We start from the raw sequence: 27,001 nt of genomic DNA, 5'->3' as shown, positions 1-27,001 counted from the left end.
GGGACAAAACTGGCTGCCCGTCTTGTCATTCAGGCGGATGTCACACATTGGCGGTGGTTGAAGTGGCTCTGAGTAAATTAGAAAAGCACTATAAAAATGAAATAAATTATTTACCGAATAATCAAGGCAGCATAAAAAATAAGGCATGAGGCAATCCAGGGCACACTCAAACACTTTAGAGTGGATATCCTTAGGAAAAGCAGAGAGTGCCTGCAGAAAAACATGCAAACTCCTCACACACAGAAACGATAAAGGACTTGAACCCGGGGCTGAAACTGTAAGTTTGCTTTTTTTATTTTTTTTTAAACATAGTCTACTTTGTTCAATTCAGGAATACAGGGAGCCATGGCACTGGGTTCAAGGCAGAAGCCCATCTTGGATGGTTCATCACTGAGCTCACTCATGTATGGCCAGCAGCCACATCACCAGCACCTCATAAGAGGTCATCCAGCTGAGGCTAAGCGTGTTTAGGCCCAGCCATACTTGGATGGGAGACCATCTAAGAAAAAGTTGGGGCGGCTGTTGCTGGAAGAGGGGTTGGTGCAGCCAGCAGGGGGCACTTACCTTGTGGTCTGAATGTGGATCCCACTGCCCCCAGTGCAGTGACAGGGGACACTGTGCTTTAAAAATGGTGCCGTCCTTCAGATGGGACGTACAACTGAGGTCCTGACTCTCTGTGGTCATAAAAGATCCCTGGGCATCCTTCGTAAAGAGCAGGGCGTATCCCAATGTCCACGTTAAATTGCCCATCTTTTTTTTTTTTTTTTATATAAACATATCAAAGTCACTTAGTTCAATTCTGAGTCACAAGGAGCCACTGCGAGAGACCAACCCTGGATGGACTGAGCTCACACGATTTAAGCTTTAGGATTCCAATCGGGGCAACTTTCACATTTTGGGGATTTTGGTGGGAAAAAAAATCAAAAGTACCTGCAGAAAAGTCACAAGGACACACAGAGAGAGTTTAACTACAACACTGGCACCAACTGAGGGCAGAATTTAACCCCAGATCAGTTGGTGTGGAGCTTTAGCTGAAAGGGCACACATACCGCAGATCTGTGTGTCCACATAATAAAATTATTTGAATAAAAAGTGACAGCAACTTAAAGCAAATTAGATGTGATTGCAGTTTTTAAAGATTATGTAGCACCTCTGACACTACCTTTCAGTGTCTATTAGACATTCCAACATACAGTTTTCATTATTTTTATCTTGAAAAGTACAATCACTACCAAATGCTCCTTTTTGCCCTAAAGGCGATATTCCTATGGGTACGGCACTTTTAAATACGATGGACTCTTTTAATTTCTTCTTAAATGACATGTCATTTTTCAGTCTGCTCTCTCTTAGCAGACTTAGACCCTTAAAGTCACTTTCCATACCCAGGATATTCACAGCACACAAGAAAATATCATGGCACAAAGGCGGCTCATTAAAGTTAACAGACTCGAGATTCCCTTTGAATGGCCGCCTCTTTGCAGTTACTTTACATACTATTCAGTGAAACTGCTGCAAGCAGCTGCCTGATATTCCTGGGCTCCTGAAGTATGCGCAAAGGCAAAGTGTGTGTGTGTGTGTGTGTGTGTAGGGGTGGGGGGTCTGGTGGAAGGGTGGGCCGGTTTGACTTGTGGGGCTGGCGGGGGCTTCCTGTCACCCTCACTGACTTCTACACGTGGGGACAATATGTGCAATGCAAAGCTTAAGACATGCAAATCAGGGAGCCTTTACTGTTTTGATTTTTAAATATTCAACCCGCCCACTGATATAAAAAGGAGGTGGAGATGCTGCATTCAGCAGACGGTCCTCCTGCTTATCTACTGAGGGACAATCACCGCTCACATGCTCATTTACTTCTAGGCTTCTTAGCTGCCGAAAAGAAAAGAGGTGTGTGTGTGTGTGCGCACGCGAGTTTAAGACTTTACAAAAGAGGTAGAGAGGCCCTGGACACAGCAACCAATAACCCTGCCTGATGTGATCATTAGGGTTATTAGTAGGGACTACCAGCAAGCAGTCGGCAGTCGTGTGCAGTCACTACATGGTGCAGTTGGCAGACGCAGGTCAACTTGGAGAAAAACTACCTTCATACAGCGCACTAGCGGCATTCTAAAAAAGGATTACCCTCCAGAAGAAGAACAACTCGGCCAAAATGAAACTACAGAGCCTCCTTTATATCTTTTTTCTCATAATGATGGGCGCCTTACTTGCACTCGGACAGAAGCCAGGTAGGAGACACGGATTTGACTATGTGACTAGAGGATTGACTAAGATGTGTGACCTGAGGTAGAATTGTGCATTTCAGTGTTCAGTAGAATTGTGGTGGGATGTATTTTGCACCTGTTTTATCATCACAAATGATGAAAAATGATAAACATGAGGTTTGTAAATAAGGTTATTTACCTGACTGACAGGCAAACGCTTACTATACACACAGTAGATATAACATCATAATTCATACGGTGAAGAAAGTAATGTTATCACATACTGTAAAGAAAGTAAAATAGCTTATAGGATACATGTGTGCATTAATTTATATACATTTAATTAAGATAAATGTTTTATGTGAGACATTACAGTACATATACACACAAACAATACAGAATAGCTCTGCACTGTATGTATGAGAAACCGGAGAGAAACAGAAAATATGAAAATTAATTAAAATCCACTCAGCGTACATCCATCTATCATCAAACCTACTTAATTAAGTTTAGGCTTGCAAAATATTATAATATATATATTGTATACAATATGTACACACTCACAGTGTGTGTGTGTGTGTGTGTGTGTGTGTGTGCGTGTGTGAGTGTGAGTGTGTATTTTATATATATATATATATATATATATATATATATATATATATATATAAAATAAAAAAATATATAAAGAAATATATATAAATATAAATTATATATATATATACACACACACACCACACACAAGGGTGGACAAAAGTAGGTTTACAGTTGTTTGTATGGAAAAAGACATGAAGGTTATGATTATTACAATAGCTTGATTAGGTTTATTAACTTTAAGAAGACAAATAATACAAATTAATAGCACATTAATTAATAAATAAGAATACAAGAATAAAATGTTTCATGTATTTACAACTGTAAACCTACTTTTGCCCAACCCTTTATATAAATTTAGATGAGACTAGATAAACTTTTAATAATCTCATGGGGAAATTCACATGCATACAGCAGCAGAAACATAAAAAACAAGACTACAGACATGTATATTTGAATGTATTATATACATATAATGTATTTGTATTATGCAATATATTTAGTATATGCATATACTGTATAACATGTACACACACACAAATACATACAAACATACATACATACACACAAATGCTATATGCATCATTGCCTCTTTGAAAACTTTTAAGAGAAGAAAAGATGTCAAATTATACCATCTTCTCTCTCTCTCTCTCTCTCTCTCTCTCTCTCTCTCTCTCTCTCTCTCTCTCTCTCTCTCTCTCTCTCTCTCTCTCTCTCTCTCTCTCTCTCTCTCTCTCTCTCTCTCTCTCTATATATATATATATATATATATATATATGGGAAATCTACATAACATACAAATGTGTTTTTACAAAGGAGAATTAAAAGATGGTCAGTTGCTTGTTAATGTGTGCTCGTGTACTCCACATTCATGCATGGTAATGTACAACTATCTACAACTAAATGTATTATTTATGCAAGTTTTTAATACACATAATGTTTCTTTAAATGGCTTGTTCTTATCTAATTATTTTCTAAAGTGATGTCTTCATGATTATGTTTGTGTGGTCACTTAAAGAAAGAATGTTATCTATTTAATTTTGTTTGCATCAATACAGTAAAAGAGCTTAGTTTATCTTTTAAGAATTTAATTTTCAGTCAGGTAAGTGTGGGAGAATTTTCATTAACGTCCCCTAACAATAAAACTTTTGAGTAGACACAGAATATGCTTAACTCACTTTTGACTCCTGACCGTACCTTTGAAATCTTTAAGCAGCTTCTGCTGTAGTCACAGGTAGGCAAACCTTTCCTTACCAAGGACACTTGTAAGTTTTCTTCAGATGTTAATACAGCTCCCTCATTCGCATTCAAATTAGAAAGACCATTAAATGCCAGGGGATTTAACACTAAGGAAAAAAACAATTACAGCAAAAAGCATTAGTGCCTTCTTAAAGTTCGCCTTTTAAGGACAACTTTATCTGAGATTTTTCTGAGTTGCAGTTAATTTTGTGGGGGCCTAATGACAAAATGAGAAAGCTTAATTTAAATCGACCAAAGCATTTACAACCATCCATTTTCAAACCAACTTAATCCGGGCACCAATGTGCACAAAGAAGAAACCAACCTTTATAATTAAAACATCAACATTATAATTTTTAACACTAGTAGGCTCCTATTTGAATTTATTTTTTTAAAGAAAGGTACATTTTTACAGTTCTCTGTGACATTATTTATTTTTTGGGTTTGTTAACAACTATAACAATGAGGGAGGATATCGCTAGTCCTTTCTTTCTTTCTTGAGACCAAACATGTTAATTGCTGTGAGGTTAATGGACCATACTGGTGCTGGTCCAGCTTCACACACCAACATCATGACTTCAAAGTTGTAGTTTGAAAGTGCACATTAGTGAAGATGTCCTTCATATTCGGCACGCTCAAATCCTCGCCCATGTGTGCCCGCCCGTCCACAGAGATGTCAGGACTCGATTTGCAGCCTAGCATGAAGACGGCAGCAACCCGGAGAGGGAGCTGCCAACACCTGTGGAGGAGGGTTTGCTGGATTTCTCTTAGTCTTAATTGGATGTGACTTTAAGTTTAGGCACACATGATAAAACCTCTTGGATTACTTTCCGCCTCTTTTTTGCCATTAACTTGGGCATAAACCATTTCCGGCATGTCTATTGTAGTCTTTGGTGTTATATTGGTTTTTCCACAGTTAAGGGTCAGCGATTTTAGCACAGTCTTTCACACTAACAGCTGCACACCTGCATGTTCTCAGCTAAAAGAGGCAGAAAGCAACTGACATGCCTTTTATAAATTCTCCTTTTTTCTCCAAACATGAAGGGGGGTCCGGCTCATTGACTTCTTTAAAGTTTTACAGCCATTCTTAGTTTTAACTTGTCTGAAGATATGTTTGCTGTATTACTGACATTTTGTTATCTTAAATCGTGGTCTTATACATGAAATGAATACTTTTGTTTTTTGACAATTCTGTGTAATTTGCAGTTCAGATTACATTTCATCCAACATTCACTTTACAGCAATCATCATTTTTAGAGTCACACACTCGGGCATCAGCTAATGGGCACATTTAAGATCTCCTCAGTCTTGGTGAGGTGGTCTCTTTTAGCTCTTTAAACATAAAACCAATAATATACTTGTGAGGCACAGGCTCCATAAAGCTGATTACACCCAGAGGGCAGGATGTTTGCTCCTGGTATGCTAATATAAATGACTATGCTCAAGGCAAATACTTAATTTTCAGACCATAACCACTTCATTATATATATACAGAGCGAGTTGGTTGACCAGCGCTGAGCTATAGTTTCATGTGCCCAATCAGCCAGGATAAACTCAGCTAAAATCTGACCTTCAGTTCATATTGTTCATTTAGTTAACTCTACAAAAGTGCAGAAAAAAAAGCAAGCAAGAAAACGCACAGATTAATGGATTTTCCAATGTCCCGTGTTCTCTGTTTTCAGCTTCTAAACTAATTATGTGTGTCATTAGCTTCAGACACATCTGATATTAGTTAACAAGGAGGTGGATGGAGTTGTAGCAATAAAGACACTGGGACTGTTCTGGTAGGAGGACGGCCTGGTGTAGTGAACCAAACCATGTGTCCAGAGCTCATGAGGTGGGTTATGGGGGACAAAACAGACAACTCCAATGCACATACATACATACATACATACATACATACAGTACATACATATATACATACTGTACATATATACATACATATATATATACATACATATATATATACATACATATACACACACACATACATATATACTGTATTTACATGTGTACCACGCACACAGTTTTTCCCGAAAATTAGCATTAGAAAATCAGGTGCGCGTCTTACACGAGGAAATGTAAGCGCAAGCTTCTGCTTGGGCGGGCTCTTTCTCTCTCGTCATGCAACAAAAACAGAAGGGCATTTTGTCGTAAACGTGCCCTAAACGCTTCCTATACAATCACAACGCGCATCGTACATGGGGCAAAACGATTTTTGTGATTTTCTTTGTAAAAATTAGGGTGCGAGTCTTACACGAGGGTGCGTGGTACACGAGTAAAAACGGTACATATGTACAGTATGTGTGTGTGAATATATATATATACTGTATATATATATATGTTACGGTCAAAACCCGAAATCGGCCAAAGTGGGAAGTGTCCGGCCAAATCGGGAAATGCCCAATGTTGCTGTAAATTGACCAGCCAATGTCCGATCTTTTCCTTGGTTTCGGGATTTGGCCAGCCAGTTTGCGAAATAGCATGGGGCGATCGCCCAAAGTCGGAAGAAAAAAGACACGAGCAGCGATTTGTTGCACACTTAGCAGTGCAATTGCATCGAGTGTAAGCCTTGGCCGCTGGTCGGTGATTGCGAAGACGTGACGGTTCGTAGTGATTTTTCTGTTGTGCCTACGGATTTCAGTGTGAGCAATTTCTCATGCAGAATGGAAAACTCACTTCTGAATCTGCATCTGAAATTTTTAAGCATCTCTGCACCTTGAGCAGACCGTCTTACATCAGCACATCAAATTTTGGCCAGGGATTTCTCACCCCTTTGCGAAAAGGCCGGCCAAAGTAGCATATACACTGGTCATTACTAGTAATTCGGACTTTGGCCACACTTCTCTGCCAAAATGCAAAATGGCCGGCCAATTCGGGAACTGGCAGAACTTCGGGTTTTGGCCGTGATATATACAACACACACACAATTATAAACCTGTCACTGCATTGGGGCATTAGGATCCACATACAGACCACAGGATAGGCGCCCCTTCTGGCCTTAACAACACCCCTTCTTTTCATTGCTATGCAGATGATAGACAGACAGACAGACAGACAGACAGACAGACAGACAGACTGCTTCTTCCACTGAAACAAAGCAAAACACATTTTCCTAAAGCCTTACTGGAATGTCGGATAGATATTAAAACATGGACATCACTAAATTTTCTTAGTCTAAATGACAAAAAAAGCAAAACCAAAACAGACTGCGTGTTTTGGAACTTCTGATCCTACCTGTGCTTCTTCAAGTAATCTTAGCTTTCTGACCACCTGCTGTAAACACTTGGCAAAAAAATCTTGCTGTGATGTTTGATAACGCCATCAAATTCCACCAACAGATTAACTCCATCATTAAAGCCCGTTTCTGTCATCTCAGTGTGTTAGCTAAACTCAAACCTTTTCTTTCTGTAGATGATTTTCAACAACTAATTCACGCTTTTGTCTCTTCTTGTCTTGACTACTACAACTCACTGTATTCCGGAATTAACCAGTCATGACTTGATCATCTTCAACTAGTCCAGAACGCTGCGACCAGGTCGTGTAACAGGCACACGAAAACAGAATCACATCACACCAACCTCAGCTTCACTTCACTGGCTTCCAGTTCACTACAGGACTGAGTTTAAAATGTCAGTGTTTGTTTGAAAGTCTCTAAACGGTTTCGCCCCCTCTTATCTTACTCTCCCTTGCGATCACCTCGTTCCTCTGACCTTAACTTACTGGTCGTGCCGAGATCTGCACTTAACCTCAGAGGGGGTCAGCCCTAAGCCTTGGAATGGTCTCCCTTTTTATATTACGTCAGCACCAACTTAGGCTATCAGACTGGATTTAAAAGTGACCAATCTTTTTGCCTTAACTTGCATGAGTGTACTGCTTTTTATGCATTTATATACTTTTGATGTATTAATTTATGTATAAATATATTGGCATATTAATGGAAACTGTCCAACACTTTGGTCAACTGCTTTTGCTTTAAATCCGGGGTCGCCAAGTCTGGTCCTGGAGGACCACCGTGGCTGCAGGTTTTCATTCCAACCCTTTTTTTTTTTTTTTTAATGAGTGCCATTTCGTGCTGCTAATTAACTTCTTATCGATTCATTTTAATTGACTTGCTATTTAAAGATTTGCTCCCCTGAATTTCTTCATCGTCCCTCTGAATTGCTTCATTTCTTTCCTTAAATGGCACCCAAACAGAAATGAAATGTAAAGCGAGAGAGCCAACAGAAGACCAACTAAGTGAGGACGTCAAACTCCAACCAATTTCACTCCAAACAGCGGCTTATTGAGGTGCCAATTCTTTCATTTTGTGGCTTGTTGCTACTCTCGTGGTGCATTAGCAGACATTTCTGAAATTGTTGATTTTCCCTTTTCTAAGAGCACCATTAAAATGTTTTGGGGACCTGGGAAGGTAGACATTCCTGAGACCTTCATCTTTCTTTATTTTCAGATATTGTATGATGGACACCAGTTGTTTTGGCTCATTTTGTATCTCATTATTGTTTGGTTGCTATTTAAGGAAAATGAATCAATTAAGAGGTCAGAGTCTTCAAGAACAAGCCAAATAAAATTAGTTCAAAAGTGAATTAGCAGCAAAAACAGGTCAATAATTAAGAAAAGGGTTAGAACGAAAACCTGCAGGTACGGTGGTCCTCCAGGCCCAGAGTTGGCGACCGCCGATTTAAATGTTCTCCATAAAAGAAACTGGCACGACTTGATTTGTTAAAAGTGTTCACAGTTTGTTCCTTAGGTTAAAGGGTTTAAAGAAGTTCATTATCTCTGCTTCATTTCAGCTAACCTTACGCAGAGAAGGAAACTCCGACACCACTGTCCACATAGACGGTGTATGCCTCTGCATTCGAGGGTCCCTTTCCCTTAAGGTATGTGCAAAATATCTTATACTGCATATGTAGTCAATGATTGTGTCCTGCAGCAAACTTGCGAATGCAATAGTGCTAGATACTGTATGTCAATGTCATATACACCAGTCATGTTTTACACAAACCGATTAAATATTAAAATATCAAAAATAGCTTCATGTTTTCACTTGCATGAGCATCATCTCGAACTGCATGCACCTCCATAGTATCTGCCTTCTGTGTATGGCACATTTCTTACACATGCTGTTTTATGCCTTTAATTATTCTGAAAGCACAAGAACTGACAGTTCAGCCGAGTGTAGTTAATCCATTCCCTTTCACCTCACATGCAGTTGGGACAGGAGCCTCCCCAAAGCGTCACTTTTGACAACACTGTTCATCTCCTGCTTACATAGATTTACAATGTTCTGTGCAAGAAAGAAGCAGCTTTCTAATATTTATGTGACATTTAGTCTTAGTCAGCTCCCAGTGCCGTCCTCACATCTGCAATGAAAGGCTTCAAGAAAGGTATAAGTTGGGGTCTGCTTTATTTTTTTTCCACCTATAAAAGCCTGAATTATTCTCACAGGTCTTCTTTTAACATCTGTTTAATTTCTTTAGTTAAAAACGTTCATGTGTTTACATTGGGTTTCAATATGTCTGGCACTTGCACTCTGGACTCCTCTCTGTTACTGTTCAAGTAAAAGTCTGAAACTGACATTTCTTATTTTGAAATATCTGCTTTAGATGACATTTCTTGTTTTAAAACACCTGATTTAGATGCTTGTTAACGCTGAATTTTAAAAAAACAAAACTGTTTTTTCTAATGACAAATGCTCAGGACCGATGTCATCATTAGGCATTCATCTAGGGCACAGATCATAAATTGGTGGGGGGGTCTGCCCATGGGTTAGCTACCGAACAGTCAGTTGGCACACTAATAAACTTGACCTAGGACACACAATAACCTAACATTGGCACTGCAAATGCTATCACCAAGAATGGGTGCATGTGCTAGAGATAACTAGTTTATAGCTCTAAACAGAGGGTAAACGACTATGAAGAATTGCCAATGCAAGGCACTGTGTTCTTAGTTTGACTTCTGGGTGAGGTGTCACATTTTTTATTTGGTTGAGTAGTCATGATCTCCCCACATTTATGTATGCTTCCTCACCACAGCCTAGGTTGACTGGTGACTCTCAGTGGGCATGTTCTAAAATAACTGATTTCCCATTTAGGGCAATAGTTTCACTTACACCTTAGGTTCCCAAGCAGCCGCAAAAACTAAATAAGTGAATAAGAAAATTAATGGATAGATAGAAGTGTACAGCTTTTGTGTTTACGAAAATCTTTTTTTAAAATTCTTACAAAAAATTGTCCCAGAACATAGTGTGGAAACCAGGGGAGCTCCAGCTGCCCCAACCCCGACACAAACAGGCAGAGACACAAGTTTGCCACACAACACATATTTATTCACGTAGGAAGGAAGCACTTTCCCCTCGCTCCCCACAGCAGCACAGTACAAACACCAAAACAGCACAGTTTCTTCTACTTCTCTGCTTGATGTCCACCTCTGCTCCCCCTCTTGGCAAGCTTCGTCCCTCTTCCTCCCGACTCTGGCTCTCCGAATGGAGTGAGACGGCTCCTTTTAAGCTGACTCAGGGAGTGTTCCAGGTGTCGCATTAATCAGACCTGGAATCACCCCCCAGGTGTGGCGACAGCCCCACTGTATGTTTCTGCAGATCCCCCTTGGTGGCCCCCACAGAATCCAACAGGGATGCACCAAACTCCAACTCCCAGCATGCCATGGGGAATCCATGGTGCCACAGCTGCCCAGAAGGGCTGCCCTCTAGCGTCCCGGGAAAGGGATTGCCCTGCCGATACTCTCTCCCCTGGTTCTTCCATCCAGCTGGTATCCCAGCCGGGTGGCCGTAGCTGCCGGTCACAATAGTCATAGGTTAGGTGCAATGCACACTAAGTTCTGAGACCTTGGTTCCATCTCCTTTATGAATTACTACTTGCCTTTGTTTTTTTTAACAGAAGAGGGCTGCCCAGGAACCAAATATTTTTTACGAAATAATACAAAAAGATTCCTTGATTCAGAAACAGTCACAATTGTAAAATCTTAAGTATATGACACAAAACTGTTTCTATTGAAAAAAAAGAAGCTCATGAACTTTAGCAATGCACTGTATGTAAAATATTGTATTTATAATAAGCAGGGACAACACTTCTGCCTCACTGCTCCAGAAGTCGGGATTCAAATTCTAACCCAGTCATTGTCTACGTTTAATTTAAGAATCTCCTTGCAGATGCTGCAACAGACAAAAGTCCAGCGAAGAGTGACAAAACTTATTGTAGGCCTGCGGGATAAGCGCTTTGAGGAACGATTAATGGAACTCAGCTAAGGTTAAAGGAATACCCTACCCAAAGATTGTATTTTTTATGTTTTTAAACCCCATGTGGTTTGTAGTGATGGCCAAAAAAATTTTTTTTTTTCTCATGTTTTCATGCAAAATGGAGACAATAACGTTTTTGATAGAACGGGAGTGATTGATGATCAATGCCAGACAGCGGCAAACACTATCAAAAACGTCCTTGGAAAAAGAAAAATAAAAACCTCATACGTTACTCACATCACATTAAGTCATCTGGGTTAATGTTAACAATCTTGCTGCAAAACATATTCTTTTTGTTTAAAATATTGTTAAATAAATATCTCCAGAAAATGGAAGCAGTCTACAAGCAGGACTTGCGTTTTTGAATTGAAGGCAGGACTCTTGACCAATGAATGAGGAAAAGAGGCGGGTCTTCAATTCAAAGATGCAATGTCTGCATATGATTAGAAGATTTAACATGTGCATTATGCAACTTAAGTAGCTTGAGATTTGTTTCAAAGTGGAGACCACTATAGGCTCCAGTTATATCGGTTATATTAGAACATGAGATCAAATTGTATTCTCAGTCATCACTAAAAACACATAGGGTAAGGAACATAAATAAAAATGTCATCTTTTGGTGGAATATTCTTTTGAAAGGAGACATAATAGAAGTGAATTATCATAGGAATTAGTGTCATGATCTTCAGTAAGCAAAAAGAATTTTTGTTCTATTTTAGAAAATTTTCTATGGTTTACTTCTCAAAGAATGACTAATTGTTTCAGCTTTTTTGTTGACTCCTTCCTTGTTGCATCATATACTGTATTGCCAATAGTATTTAATTGTTTTTTAAAAATCTTTCTCAAAACTTTAAATAAGTTTTATATCCCAAATGACCAGTTAGTTAAATTTAAATTAGATGACTTTCCTCTTATTATATGGTAGGGTTACATTGTAAGGTGACAGCTGCAGTCGTTTCCCAGGGATGTTCTCTTAAACAATAAGCTTCATGAAAGTACAAGTACAATTAGCGACAAGTTAGATAAACAGTAAAAGCAAAGAACCTTTGGTGCTTTCTTCTCTTGGCTTTTCCCTCATTGGCTCATCGCTATCACTGCAGGTGAACAAACAAGATTCGCAAACACTGGCCTAATCCACCAGCTACATAACTGGCTAAACTCCCTCATGGAGGTCTGCAATAGTTACAGAATTTATATATGTGCCCAATGTGGCAAAGAGCAGCTACTCTGAACCATGGAAACAAGTTCATGTATAATTCACCTCCAAGCTTATCCTCTGTGACTACATGTGAAAAGGTCTGGCATTGAGAATGTGATCTTTTAGCAAAATAACACAAAACAGTGTTAGCTTAGGATTTGTAGGATTGCACTGATGGAGCTCAGTTTAGTTCAAGTCATGCATTTTCAAAAAGGCAGACTACACCTTTGTGCAATTAAATTGAAACAAATTCTGAAAACAACAAAAATCAGTTTTTTATTAATAATATTCATATACTTTCAAGTTAGATGGTTGGGAGACAAAGTCAGAGAGGTGAGACTGCGCTGGTTTGGACATGTGCAGAGGAGAGATGCTGGGTATATTGGGAGAAGGATGCAAAGGATAGAGCTGCCAGGGAAGAGGAGAAAGGTTTATGGATGTGGTGAGAGAGGACATGCAGGTGATGGGAGTAACAGAATAAGATGATGAGGACAGAAAGATATGGAATATGATCCGCTGCGGCAACCTCTAACGGGAGCTGCCGAAAGAAGAAGATTATTAATATTCATACACTCACATCAGTACCGGATATGACCTCCTCAGTTCTTGAGAAGCATCTCGATGTGATTTGGCATGGAATCTACCAAATTTTGAACAGTCTTGGAGGATGTTTGGGTATCTGTTGCAAACTTGAATTAGAGCCTCAATCATCTTCTCTGTGGTTTTGCAGTCCATTCCAAGAAGTCGTTGCTTACAAATAGACCACAAATTTTCAATTGGGTTCAGATCAGGAGAGAGTTTCCAGGCCACTCCAGCATGTTCATTTGATTCTCATCGAAAAATGTCTTCACTTGTTTTGATGTGCATCATGGGGCCAGCTGTTGTTGAAAAACATTGGATCCATAGGGAAATAACTTCTTCAGTTCTGAAAAAACTTTTCTGATGATAAGTACAATCTAATATGGTGAGTGCCTCATGAGCTCGACTGTGTGCAAGCCACCGATGCCATAATAGCTGAAGCGACCCAAAAACATCTTTTATGGGGGTTTCACGCAATCCGGGTTTTTTTTTCAACAAGACCTGGCCCCATGTCACACATCGAAACAAGTGAAGAAATCGGTCAATGAGAATCAAATGGACATACTGGAGTGGCCCAGAAACTCTCCTGATCTGAACCCGATTGAAAATTTGTGGTCTATTTCTAAGCAAGACTTTGTGGAATGGACTGCACAACCACGGGGAAGTAAATTCAGGCCCTAATTCAGGTTTGGTACAGAGACTGTTCAAAATTGGTGGATTCCGTACCAAATTGCATCGAGACGTTTCTCAAGTGTTGAGGAGGTCATCATATCATGTACTGCTGGGAGTATAGGAATATTATTATTCATAATAAAAAAAAATGAGCAAAACCAAAACTGAGTTTTGTTGTTTTCAGAGTTTGTTTCAATTAATTTACACAAGGGTGTATATATGATAACTGGACACTAGTGTGAGTGACTGGTAATAATTAATGTTCTATCACTCACATTGGCATCTGCTTCTAAGACATTTAGAAAGAAGAGCTGGGACACATATTGAATACGTTAAAATAGAACAATGATCCAAACAGTATCACATATCTGGAAATAATTGTCCGGAAATGCAAAACAAAATACTAAACAGTTGGGTTGCCGTTAACTGGGAGTATTTAACTTCTGAACATCGTGTGGGTTGGCTGGCTCGCATGAAAACATACCACCACTGCTCTTCTAAAGAACAAAGCTTAAAGCAATAAGTTCGATTCCACCTTATAATAACGATGTTCTGATAAAATTTCTCTATTCTGCTATAAACTTGTGTCCCATAAGTAGAGGGCATTGCTTGGCTAGAGATTTATTTGGCCCCAGGAAACCAAAAAGCACGTGTAGTATGGTGTAGTATGTAATGACAGCAGGATAAGCACGATGACCACAGCATACTTTAGGAATCTGCAGATGTCAAACACACGGAGGGTTTTTGTCTTGCCAGGCTCACTGACGTTTGTAAACGGGCCTCAGCATAAGTTTGTGTGTGTCGGTCCTAGGATGGCTTGCTATCTCATCCTTGGAGTTGCTGCTAGGTTAGGTTTCAGCAATCCATAAATTTGTATTTGAAGAGGCAGGATCATATAATGCATAGATGAAGAAGAATTTTTTTCACATCTTTTATTAAAATGTATTTGCAAATAGTATGGTGGTGCAGGGGTCAGTGTTGCTGCCCCTCGGCCTGGTCACTAGAGAGGTTGCACATTATTTTTGTGTCCTTATGGATATTCACCTCATATAAAAATGTAACTTTAATTGGTCATTCTAAATTCAACTTGGTGTGCGTATGTGTGGAAGTTTTGGGTGTGTGACATGCGAGTACACTGTACAGGGTTAGGTCCCGTCTTCTTGTGTGTGATGAGGTCAAAATAATCTTTAGGTCTCCACGTCACTGACCAGGTTAAGATAAGGAATGAATGGATTAAGACATCCTACATAATGGTCAGAATTTCACTGTACTCTGCACAGGTCATAATAAACTAGAAATGAAACACTAATGCTTTTGCAGATTGTGTCAAATCTGGACTGAAGAAACATTATTAAACTATCAACTTGCTAAACATGCTATAAGCATCCCAATATAGCAAATAAATACAGCTACTCTGTCTTTCATACAGCACCATTCTCCTACTTTCCTAAAGACGCGCAGGTTATTTTAACTGGTTATTCCAAAGTGGTCCCCGTGTGAATGTGAGTGGGAGTGTATGTGTGAAGGGGTCATGAGATGAACTAGTGGAATGTTCAGGGCTTTTCCCGGCCTTGCTGGCATAGATGAAGATCCTCCATTACTATGAACTGGCCTGATTAAGCAGCTTTGAGAAAGTTAATTTATAGTGTCACAAGGGGCTTGAAAAGTATTTAAGAATGCCACTTAGATAACAAGGTGGAATGCGAGATAATTAAATTAACTTACCAATAAGAGTTAAGACTACAAAGCACAGGGAAAAAGTGAAACTTTCAATGGTTAAAGAATAGACTTTCACTGAAGGCTACTGTTTAATAGCAGCCACCCTGACATAATTCACATTTTCTAGCTACTAAATCTACCAGCGTTCTTTTCAACTAATCAAAGTAAATCTTTTATTTAGATAATTATAACCATCTGCCCCAAAAAGGAAATTTGTCTTTACATAAGCTCAATAAATATTGTAAGAAAATAAATAAATGTTAGTACAAATACACACAAGAATTACTGACTTGGCTAAAGATAAAAAGGGCAGCCACAGTTCACAGTGAGGCATTAAAAAGGCGCATTGCTGGAAGTATAAAGGAGCCCCAGTACCTGTACATATAAATTAACTGAAGAGAAAAGGTGATCTTTACATAATTAAGAAAACTTTTTTTTAGAAATACTATCAAAACTGACAGCAGATATAAGGTGTAGGCACACTACAAAACATTTCAAAACCTTGCCACTCTTCAGAAGTGTGAGTCACTTTCAGAAAAGACAAACAAAAACTGAAACTTGAAAGTTTACTCGTATTATAGGAATGTGGGGACACTGCGCCTGACTTCATTCTAGAGAAGCTGACAATGAAAGGGAATTGCATGTCACTATGTACTGTAAAATTCTCCCTATGACCCAAGTCAGCCTGGGTCAATAAGTGTGTGGACTGAAGCCGCAGTTTAAATATGATTGTCCATTAGCTCTTTTAGTAGCTCTTTCAAAGTTAAATAAATGTTAACTAAGGTAAATAGGGACTTATTTGCTGATGCAGTCACTGGGAAGCTCTTTATGACCGTCAAAGGCCTGGTAAACACTCTGCTCTGTTGTCTAAAGCAAATCGAATTAGAGTAAGAAGTCGGTGGCCCACATGTTGACAGGTCTGCACTGGGGCTTTCTATCATGAAATGTGATATTCGCTATCAGACCCCATTGTTTGCCCATTATAGACAGTTAAAAGAAGTCCCAGCCTACTCTGGAAGGTAAGGGTAGCCAAAGCAGAAGCCATTCCTAGACTGGGAGTCATGCCACCGCTGCAGGGTACAGTCCTGGACATATGCACTCCCATTCAGTGGGCAAATCTGGAAATGGAATGGATTTTGGGAGAAACTGGAAAATGACAAGAACGACTAAAAATAAAAAAATATGGGAACCTGTGAAAGATAACATAAAGCATGAATACCTTGAACCTTACACTATACACTGACAAACAATTTCCCTCTAGATGAATGTAGAGAAAAGCCAAGCAAAATGACACCTTTTATTGGCTAACTAAAAAGATTACAATATGCAAACTTTCGAGGCAACTCAGGCCCCTTCTTCAGGCAAGATGTAAGAAGGGGCCCGAGTTGCCTCGAAAGCTTGTATATTGTAATCTTTTTAGTTAGCCAATAAAAGGTGTCATTTTGCTTGGCTTTTCTCTACATTCATAATGGCTAACACGGTACAACAACCTAGTACCTCTAGATGAAGCAAGTGTGATAATAGAGTTATGTGTAAGATATTGTTGCATTCAGTTTTTGGATGACTTCGACTAACACCAATTACATTTTGCTGTTACAATGACAGGCAGAGTGGCCCCCTAGTGGTTATGGATTTAGACCGATTTAAAGTAAAAATGTGACAAAACAGTGAAAATAAGCACGTATTAATTCCTCATACCTACAGAATAAAAAAAAAACAAAAAAAAACTTTATATAATAGACAAATGTACAGTATACCACAAAAGAACTTCTTAAAAAGGAGACAGTAACAATAATATTTTATATATACATTTTTATTATATATATACATACATACACACACACACTCATACATACATATTTACATACACACACATAAACACTCGCCATAGTACTTAAATCTTAAAGCTCTCTCTTGTCTTGTACTACATGCATCTTCAGTGCCTTTCCTCTGTATTTGCACGTGTGAATGTCTCATCACTGGAGCCCAATCTCTGAAGTGTGTTCCCGTAAAGCCTGCTTCTCAGATTCTGTCATTATTTTTGAGAATGCTTTGTCACTTCCTGCCCAGTTTTAAACATGGCATCTTTGAAGTTGACTCTATCAGCAAGCTTAATATGCCTTTCACTCCACCTTGTGTCTCTCACACTCGCACTTCCATTTTCATTGCATCACCAAAGCCAAACTGACCAATCAGATTCCTCAGAGGGACGGGACACACAGACTTATATATATATATTCTTTTTGATGTATGAATTGCAATCTGATTATTAGGTGGCTACCTACCAGGTAATGTTATATAATGTATAGTATATATACATACACACATATATGTATACTTACTGTGTATAGACAGACAGATAGATAAGACACTATATAATAACTTATGATCATTGGTTTCCTTAAATTGTAAAAGGACCAGAAAGGGCAGGACTTTTCAAGCACAGTGGAAGTGACACCAGTGTTTCTCTGGGGCTTCCTCCTCTATTCTAGATGGAAAGAGAGAAAGGCAGTTAGTTACTAACAGCATCACATTCTTTTCTTGCTGCTTCTCATAAGGGTTAGATCCATCAATGGGGATGGATGGATGGATGGATGGATAGACAGACAGACACACTCTCTCTTAATTGAAGTTAGGAAAATCATATTACTTCATTTACTCATTCCTACTAGTAGTCTGATATATTTAAGCAGTTTATTACATCTTTAATTTTTTGCCTGAAAACTGTTTTACAAACTGATTTTAAAAAGCACACACTGTACAGTAGATCAGCTACATCTGCCACTGGCCTCTTGATAACCTCTCTGACGGGTCTCTTTTTCATTCTTGCTTATCAAGCTGGGAGGGAAGGCCTGATTTTGGTAGGTTTTTGGTGGTTTGCTTACTTTGAGTTTAAGTTTTTTCCTCCTGCTAACTTCATTCCAGAGCCCCTATGAAAACTCTTTGGTATTCATGCTCAAATGTTCGCTTTGAAATGCACTACCTAAGCAGAAAGAACCCAAGCACAAAAAGTGCTGAATTTATGCTGAAATTCTGTGAATCACTACAATGTAACACCAGAGCTCAATTAACCTACTGGTATTCTCAAAGCAATCAGTTATGTCTGAGCAAAGGGGAACAAGAAAGCTAAGTGAAGCTGTCCTGAAGGTAATTTAAGTTCAAAGGAGCATTTCTGTAGTCAATTTAGAGAAGCTGGGCATATTTCAGCACTGAATTCCTACTTCATGGAGTAAAGTCTACGTTTATATGTTTAACATACTATGGTGAGCAAAACTGTAAGATGCACAATGCTTCACTTGTGCCGGTGAATCAAATAGGAACAGGTGTGCAGTACATTCAGTTAATCTACTGTATTTAATTTATTAATTCTCCAAACACCACATTCCAGACGGTTACCTAAATGTGCCCACTGGTGCTATATGAGGCCTGTCTCTAGTAACTCTATAGTGTAAAAAAACAAGGGTTAAATAACCTGTGGACAGAAGGCTGGATGTATTTGCATAGTCTGCTATCATCAAAAATATATTTCCATATGTAAGCCATTTTCTAACCTTCTTAGCCCTAAACAGCATCGCGGGAGAAGCCGGAGCCTCACCAGCTAGCGTAGGGCACAAGGCAGAACAAACCTTGGACAGGGCACCAGTCCATCGCAGGGCAAACACACAAACAGACAGACAGACCCCAACCACACACTACAGCCACTTTAGTATTGCCAACCTGAATGTCTTTGGACTGTGGGAGGAAACCCACGCAGATCTCAAACTCCATGCAGGGAGTATCTGGGGACGCCAACCCAGGTCTCCTTACTGTGAGGAAGGAGCGATACCACTGTGCCACCTTGCCGGCCATTCAATATGTAAACTATTTACAAAATTAATGTTATACAGCGCATTAACCAAATTAATGGCAACCCCCCCCCCAAGCCAGACACGCGATCCAGTCCCACCCCCCAGAAATGACCATCTATCTGCCACAGTCCGGTGTTACATGGATGTTCCCATGGCCTGGTCCAGCCGCTCAGGCAGAAGGGGCCCGAGTTGCCTCAAAAGCTTGCATATTGTAATCTTTCTAGTTAGCCAATAAAAGGGGTCATTTTGCTTGACATCTCACTACATCCATAATTGCTAAGGTGGTACAACACCCTAGTACTACAGACTCCAAGCACCATAAATTCTAGGCAGCTTCTTGCTCTGGTTCTTTCCTTCCTACCACCTGTTATTTCCCTGCAAGTGTAACCAAGAAAAAGCCAGTCTAGAAAATGGCGACTCGGAGGCTAAGGATCTGTGCTGGTATCCGGAAGGTTGCCGGTTCAAATCCCTGTTATTGCCAAAAGGGATCCTACTCTGGTGGGCCCTTGAGCAAGAACTTTAACCTGCAATTGCTTAAGGGGTGCTGTACAATGGCTGACCCTGCTCTCTGACCCCAAGGGGTATGTGAAAACTAACACATTCCTAGTACAAGAAATTATAGAAGGCGAATATCCATCCATCCATCCATTATCCAACCCGCTATATCCTAACTACAGGGACATGGGGATCTGGTGGAGCCAATCCCAGCCAACACAGGGTGCAAGGCAGGAAACAAACCCCAGGCAGGGCGCCAGCCCACCGCAGGGCACACACACACACACCAAGCACACACTAGGGACAATTTAGGATTGCCAATGCACCCAATCTGCATGTCTTTGGACTGTGGGAGGAAACCCACAAAAACACGGGGAGAACATGCAAACTCCATGCAGGGAGGACCCAGGAAGTGAACCCTGGTCTCCTTACTGCAAGGCAGCAGCGCTACCCACTGTGCCACCCAGAAGGCAAATAAATAACAAAAAATAAAATAAGTAAATCAGTAGGAACAACTTAAGCTGGTACGGAGGCCGTTTATTATAACAATAAGCAGGAAGAACTAGGGCTAAATGCCCAAATTAAAATAAACTCTGAAATGGAGCAAGCATTTGAGTGTGGCTTGTTATAAGTGAACCTAAACTTACTTTATTCTTTGTTACCTAGTATTGCCTAATTTTATTTTTCTTTCTTTAACTTGTAAAGCACTTTGAGCTACATAATATGTATGAAAACGTGCTATCAAAATAAATGTTGTTATCCTATATAATTAGTTCCCATAATTGACATATTATTTCGGAACTGTACACCATTCTTCATTATTAATTAGATGGTTGTAAAGGCTGCAGTGGGCTGGTGCCCTGTCCAGGGTTTGTTTCCTGCCTTGCACCCTTTGTTGGCTGGGATTGGCTCCAGCAGACCCCCCATGACCCTATAGTTGGGATATAGCGGGTTGGATAATGGATGGATGGTTGTAAAGGTGTGAAGAGCCACATTGCTTTAAATATTTTATTGCATTGATTTGTTAGCAGTGCACTCAGTTCAGAATTCAGAGCCTGTAAGGACACTTAAGGATAGCAATCTTTGATAAACTTATTTCCCGTGCAAATGTTAACTGAATTTGGCCCCAAGTGACCCTGATAATGCCACAATAGTAATGGAAAGCAAGGATATCAAGTGCCAACGGTATTTTACTGTTTTGCGCTAGCCACCACTAGTTAACATGTGCCACTTATCACATTTTTAAACCATTTCCAATCTTCCGATTTTTCTCTTTCCAGCACTGAAAAAGACGAAGAGCAAGAAGAAAAGAGAAGAATGATTCCACACATGAGGAGTTTCATTTCTGAAGTGAATCTGGGCTCCGAAATGCCTTCCTGTTCCAGCTCCTCTACTACAGGCCACCAAAGCAGACCTCAACGAAAGCAGCTACAACACACAGAAGACAAGCTGCAGGATGCCAGCCACAAGCCAATACTGTCAGAATGCTGTAGGAGTGAAACATGTGCTTCAGACCTTTAAGAAAGTGAGCACAGCAATCTTGTAAAAGATACCAGAACCAATTAATTAAAACAAAAATCATATACAAGCCTGCAGCTCAGCGAGACATGAGGAACAGATGGCTTGACACAAAAAAACACTTCAATGAGAGGGAAACAATATGCTGCAGCCGATGGAGATTGTAAATAATAACATATGCCATCAAAATAAACTATCCTCCAAATCATTTATTTAAAAAAAAAAAAAAAGTAAATAGAGCCTAGGCGGTAAATGAAAATATATGCTTCTTGTTTCTTCAAAATTTTTCCTATCATCATTTGTAAAACCAGCTGTAAATAGAATTTTCTTAAGAAGTTAGTCTAACATTTATTTTAATTAAGCACAATGCCTCAAAGTTTAGAATAAAAGTGAATATACTCACAATTGCAGCCTTGCAGCGTGACATGCACTTTACAGCTGGCATTGTTCTCAGATGTTGCAACACCTTTTTCACGATTCAGAAAACAACAAATCGGTCCCCTCTGTGGGCGACATCAAAAATGCCTAAAAGTGAAGAGAGTTGGTCAAAGTGCTAGAAAATGACTGGATTGGTTAAAACAAGATGTCAAACTTGTCTGAAATACAAAATGGGTAACTAAAACGTATATTCATTTTTGAGGCATTTGACTGTGTAGTGATCTATATGTTTATGTAAGTTATGCACTTCCAAAATCCTTATATTATGATAAATAAAGTTTGTACTCAGTTTTATTTTAGTGATCTTGAATTACTTCATCTATTCTACTGTAATCATTTTATCTTTGCAGGAGACGAGCAATTTGAAAGTCTTCAGTGGATGTTTATTTTACGTAAGATGAATCAGCGGCACGCTTGCTCTGCAGTGAAACGATGGCTGCTTTAGATCCGATTTCTGATTTGTATCAGCTGCTGTCAGGGCTGACTATGATAACCCTGAACAGGAAAAAGGGAGGGAAGGCATCGTTCATTATAACTGGACTGGACAGGGATTGCGACTCGGTGGCTGAATTACTCCGCTGAAAACCACAAGTTTGCAATGGCCATCACTGGCTAACTGTACGACTCTAATTAACCACTAAAAGCATAAATATGGGAGAAATTATATTATATACAGTAGGTGTGATTCGTAATTCACTTTAGCTACATACATTTAAAGTACACTTAGTGCTGCTAAATCACATACAATGTGTTGGTATACCTTTAGGCCAGGGAAAATGAATTTGTCCATCAATTTAATTAGTTTCAGTGCTGGAAGAAGCTGGTGCCTAACTCTGTGATAAAAGTAATAAAGTCAGAATCAGTTCCAGATGTGATTACTAGTTCTTTCACCCAGTTTTTGAACGTTTTTTTGTTCAAAGCTATTAGTGAGCTACAACCTATGAAGACCAAATACTCTGGTCGATGGAAAACCAGCAGGATTTAAACCCCAAGTTTGCAGAAGTAAAAAGAAAATCTCAGTCTGGTTAGACGAGTTGTTTCTCGGGGTGTGATTATCTTCAACGTTCTCTTTTATTTTGAATATCACTTCTTCTGTAATTGTGCCAACATTAAACTGTAACAACTCCCATCCTTAATTAATACCTTTGGATTCCCTGAAATAAAAAAAAAAACCAAAGAAACTACCACAGTATTCAACTCCCAGAACAAATATTTGTACTTTTAACTAAATAAACCGTTTATCTAATACTAAAAGAATAAACAATGGTTTAGATCATTCATGGGCGGCACGGTGGCGCAGTGAGTAGCGCTGCTGCCTCGCAGTTAGGAGACCCGGGTTCGCTTCCTGGGTCCTCCCTGCGTGGAGTTTGCATGTTCTCCCCGTGTCTGCGTGGGTTTCCTCCCACAATCCAAAGACATGCAGGTTAGGTGCACTGGCGATTCGAAATTGTCCTGTGTGTGTGTGTGTGTGCCCTGCGGTGGGCTGGCGCCCTACCCGGGGTTTGTTTCCTGCCTTGCACACTGTGTTGGCTGGGATTGGCACCTGTGACCCTGTAGTTAGGATATAGCGGGTTGGATAATGGATGGATGGATCATTTATTAAAACATTTTATATTCACCTGTAAATTGGACAGTCAGAAATGTTAGCACCCGAGTATTACCTTCACAGAATAGTAGCACTTCATGTGGTTGTTATAATTCTAGTTGTAACTCATATTTCTACATAAAATGAGTTAGTAGTTTCTTATTTTATTTTGTACTATCAACTAACTTTGAGTTTTGGGAGGCTTGTAAGGAGGAACTTCACCTGCATATTTGACTGTCAACTGGGCATTACCTTCACAGAATAGTGGCAGCTCATGTGGTTGTTATAATTCTAGTTGTAACTCAACATATTTCTATATAAAATTAATTACTATTTTATTATTTTACTTTGTACTATCAGCTAACTTTGAGTTTTGGGAAGACTGGAAGGAAGCACTTTCATTTTTCAGATCTCTCAAAACAGACAGTAATTACTTTTAAATAACCTGAAATGTTCAAAACAGGGCCAGCCAGCTCAATGGGTAGCTCTGTTGCTTCATCAAGTTTGGGTCCCTGGTGTGAGTCCCTTGACTGGTCACTATCTATGTAATTATAATAATAATAATGAGTTTTATTTATATAGTGCCTTTTCACTTGTAATGCGCATTACAAGTGTGTGGGTTTTGCTTATAGTTCTCCTATCTTCCTTCCACATCCCCAAAGACGTGTAGATTCGATTAAATGGTAATTTCAGATTGGCCACTGTGTGAAGGTGGGTGTTGGTGTGTATGTGAGTGGGCCGTATGATATGCCTGGCACCTTGTCCAGGTTCGTACCCTGCCTGGTGCCCTGTGCTGTTGAGAAAATTCCTAATACAGATATGCAAAATACAATATAGGTTCTGATATTCTTAACTTGTCACGCTAAATATTAAGAACATGATAAAAAACATGAAAGATCATATTTATATGAACCGCCAGAGCTACCCCAATGAAACACGAAGAGCAATACAACCTGGGTTAGTCACTAACAGATTTGCTTGATTTCATTGGGTTTTTTCTGGCATTTCAACTTTTACAGAGCTTTTTATTTGAACACGGACATGACAAGAAATTCAATAATGCATAAAAACCTGTTCTGAGTATTGAAAATGAGACAACATCATAACTTGCTCCCGATGAAGCATCAAAGCCCAAACTCAAACATGCAGCATAGCATTTCTTTTTTTTTTGTGCCATCTTTAATAAATTAGTTAAAGAATATATTTACAAAATGAATTCCAAACCATTACACAAATATGCATGTATGGAGATAACACAACTTTAAATGTAATTGCATTCCAAAACCAAAAAACAATTTTAGAAAATCTAAGCAATTTCCTAAAAGCAAATATAAAGCTTAAATAAAAAGAAATATTACACAAAGGAAAAGGGCAATTTCAGGGACCCCATTAATATTAATGAGTAAGACATGAAAAATACTGTGTGTGTGCGTCACTTAAAAGTAATACATTTATTGTGAAATTACACACTGACACAAAAACGCTGATCTATAATAAAGAATGTTTAATGATATGGTTTGTATTATGATATTTGCAGCATTTTGACTATTTTAAAAACCACCTCATTATGAAAACACTGGGGTGCATAGACCTCACACAAAGGGATCGGTTCCATTAATATTTTTACAAAGAAAAGCCCCCCCAACCCCCCCCAAAAGAAAAACATCTATAAAAATATAATAAATTAAAACATTAATATACTATAAACAATAAGCTCAAGGCTTTCCCTAATGAAACTATGAACATACCTTAGAAACAAAATGCATGTGCTGAATTCACAGTTTTTAAATTATGATCCATTTTTCCCTTACCACCATATAACAGGTATAAGTAGAGAAATCTTTAAACAGGTTTTCATTACTGCAAAATGGCAAAACATGACACAAGTAACAGCATTCTACATGTATACACACATACAACAAAGAAAATTTCAAAAATGTCTAATAATTCTTCATAACAAGGAACAATGCCCACCCTAACCCTTAAACTGGCCATTTATAAAAATCTTCAATATTTGGTAGAAACTACCAAAACATTCCATTTGGTGTGTACCAAATATTAATACCTCTCACATTAGAGCAAAATTAAATATATTTCCAGTATGAATAGGATTACAATTATATTTATAAATGAATTCAGCAATTAAGTAAATGAATCAGTTATGAAAGTTGCTCAGTTTGATTTTAATGCACAACTAATATTAATTCCCAAAAGAGCACCGCTGTGTTTCTGTTTCATCAGCACTGGCGTTTTCAGTATCGTATTTGTTGGGCTGCTATGGAGAGAAGGCGCTTGCTAAGCAAAGTATTGTGCTGCTTTAGGTATTCAATCAAATCAGCTTGCTTCTCCACAACTTCTTCCAAGCTAGAGCTGTCTCTGCAAAAACAAAAAAGTGCGACACGTTACAGAGCAAACTTTTTCTCTGCTGCTATTAAACTGTCGTTGGTATTGAGCGCTCAGTGACACAGCAGTAGAAATAATTCAGCTTATGTGACATTTACACAGTAACAGGATATCCCAGGTGTCACTGTGGACACTCATCAAATCCTAGCACCTATCAGTCCTACCTGGCAACACTACTCTTCTGTAAATCCTCAATGCTGATATACAGATAGCTGCACACAGAGAAGTGTTATCTTTAAATATTCTCCGAGTCAGAGTTATTGTGGCAGGGTGCCTGTGATGTACTGATATCAGGCCACGGGTTGGTTGCTGTCTTTCTACCTAGTGCTGCTCGGCCCAAAGCTCTTTAGCATTCCGCCACTTTAAATCACTTAACATTTCTAAAAACCTGCTGGCCATGCTGTATTCACAGCATTTAAGATCTTCAGATACTAGTGTGGAGGGTCCAAAAAAAAAATGCTCAGGTTTCACAATATAGTAGTTCTGCATACAATAGAAGAGTCATAATGAGGTGTCAGAGCTTTAAACAAACGTAAATGTTTATAAGAAAAGCTTTGCTCATCATCTGATAAGTAGAATAGCCAAGGAAGGAAGTATGTATGTATGAGAGCTGGGAAGCAAATTAAAAGAAAAAAAAAGGGCTCACACTTTAACAGAAACTGTTCTGAAGGATTTACAATGCAAGCTTTTGCTTTGAAGGAGTACCTGAGAGGTCAGACATGGTGGCACAGAGCACCACATTGTAGCCTCACATTGACCTTTACTTATTTATTTGGCTGACTCCTTAAGGTGGCTTACAACATTTGAGAGATACAATTGCTTACGCTTCTTTTATTTTTACAACTGCAGCACGGGCAGGTGAAGTGACTTGTTCATGGTCACACAATGTCAATTAGCTGGATTTGAACTCACAATCTCAGGAGTTGACACTGTGCCACACAATAGTAGGATTTAAACCATTAAAGAAACTCTAGTTATCATTATTAGTAGGCTGATGCCTTTATCCAAGGCAGCATGCAACATTTTAGAGAAATAATTGCTTACATTTCTTTGTTTTTCCAATTGGAGCACAGGCAGGTGAGGTGACCTATGCATGATCAACCCAGTGTCAGTAGTGGGATTTGAACACAAAACCACAGGGTTACCACCTTAAGGACTAGGCCACAATTCTTTGATGCTTTGTCTGATTGTGACGGGGTGCATTTGCCCTTACTCTAGGACTTATGGTTTAATATCACAGCCCACAGACACGTTTCTAGG

The 27,001-nt window shown here is 39.1% G+C and overlaps 2 protein-coding genes across 4 annotated transcripts in view; one reads left to right on the top strand and one right to left on the bottom strand.

Moving 5' to 3' along the window:
• The first annotated feature begins 1,667 nt into the window (after window positions 1-1,667).
• apela (apelin receptor early endogenous ligand) lies at window positions 1,668-21,545 on the top strand. Its single transcript, XM_039759632.1, has 3 exons — window positions 1,668-2,222; window positions 8,822-8,908; window positions 21,078-21,545. The coding sequence occupies exons 1-2, from the start codon at window positions 2,147-2,149 to the stop codon at window positions 8,905-8,907; spliced, it is 162 nt and encodes a 53-aa protein (XP_039615566.1). The 5' UTR covers window positions 1,668-2,146; the 3' UTR covers window position 8,908; window positions 21,078-21,545.
• A 3,097-nt stretch (window positions 21,546-24,642) lies between these two features.
• The window catches only part of tmem192 (transmembrane protein 192), a 63,941-nt gene continuing 61,582 nt past the window's right edge, over window positions 24,643-27,001 (bottom strand). For all 3 annotated transcript variants that reach the window (XM_039759629.1, XM_039759631.1, XM_039759630.1), the window contains exon 6: window positions 24,643-25,714. In XM_039759629.1, coding sequence (XP_039615563.1) covers window positions 25,591-25,714 — 124 coding nt within the window. In that variant the 3' untranslated portion in view covers window positions 24,643-25,590. The remainder of the gene's footprint in view (window positions 25,715-27,001) is intronic.

This window comes from Polypterus senegalus, chromosome 7, assembly GCF_016835505.1.
Source record: "Polypterus senegalus isolate Bchr_013 chromosome 7, ASM1683550v1, whole genome shotgun sequence".
Classification (NCBI taxonomy): Eukaryota; Metazoa; Chordata; class Cladistia; order Polypteriformes; family Polypteridae; genus Polypterus; species Polypterus senegalus.
Note: the sequence above shows the minus strand (reverse complement) of the source record. Positions and strands in the feature narration are given on the sequence as shown.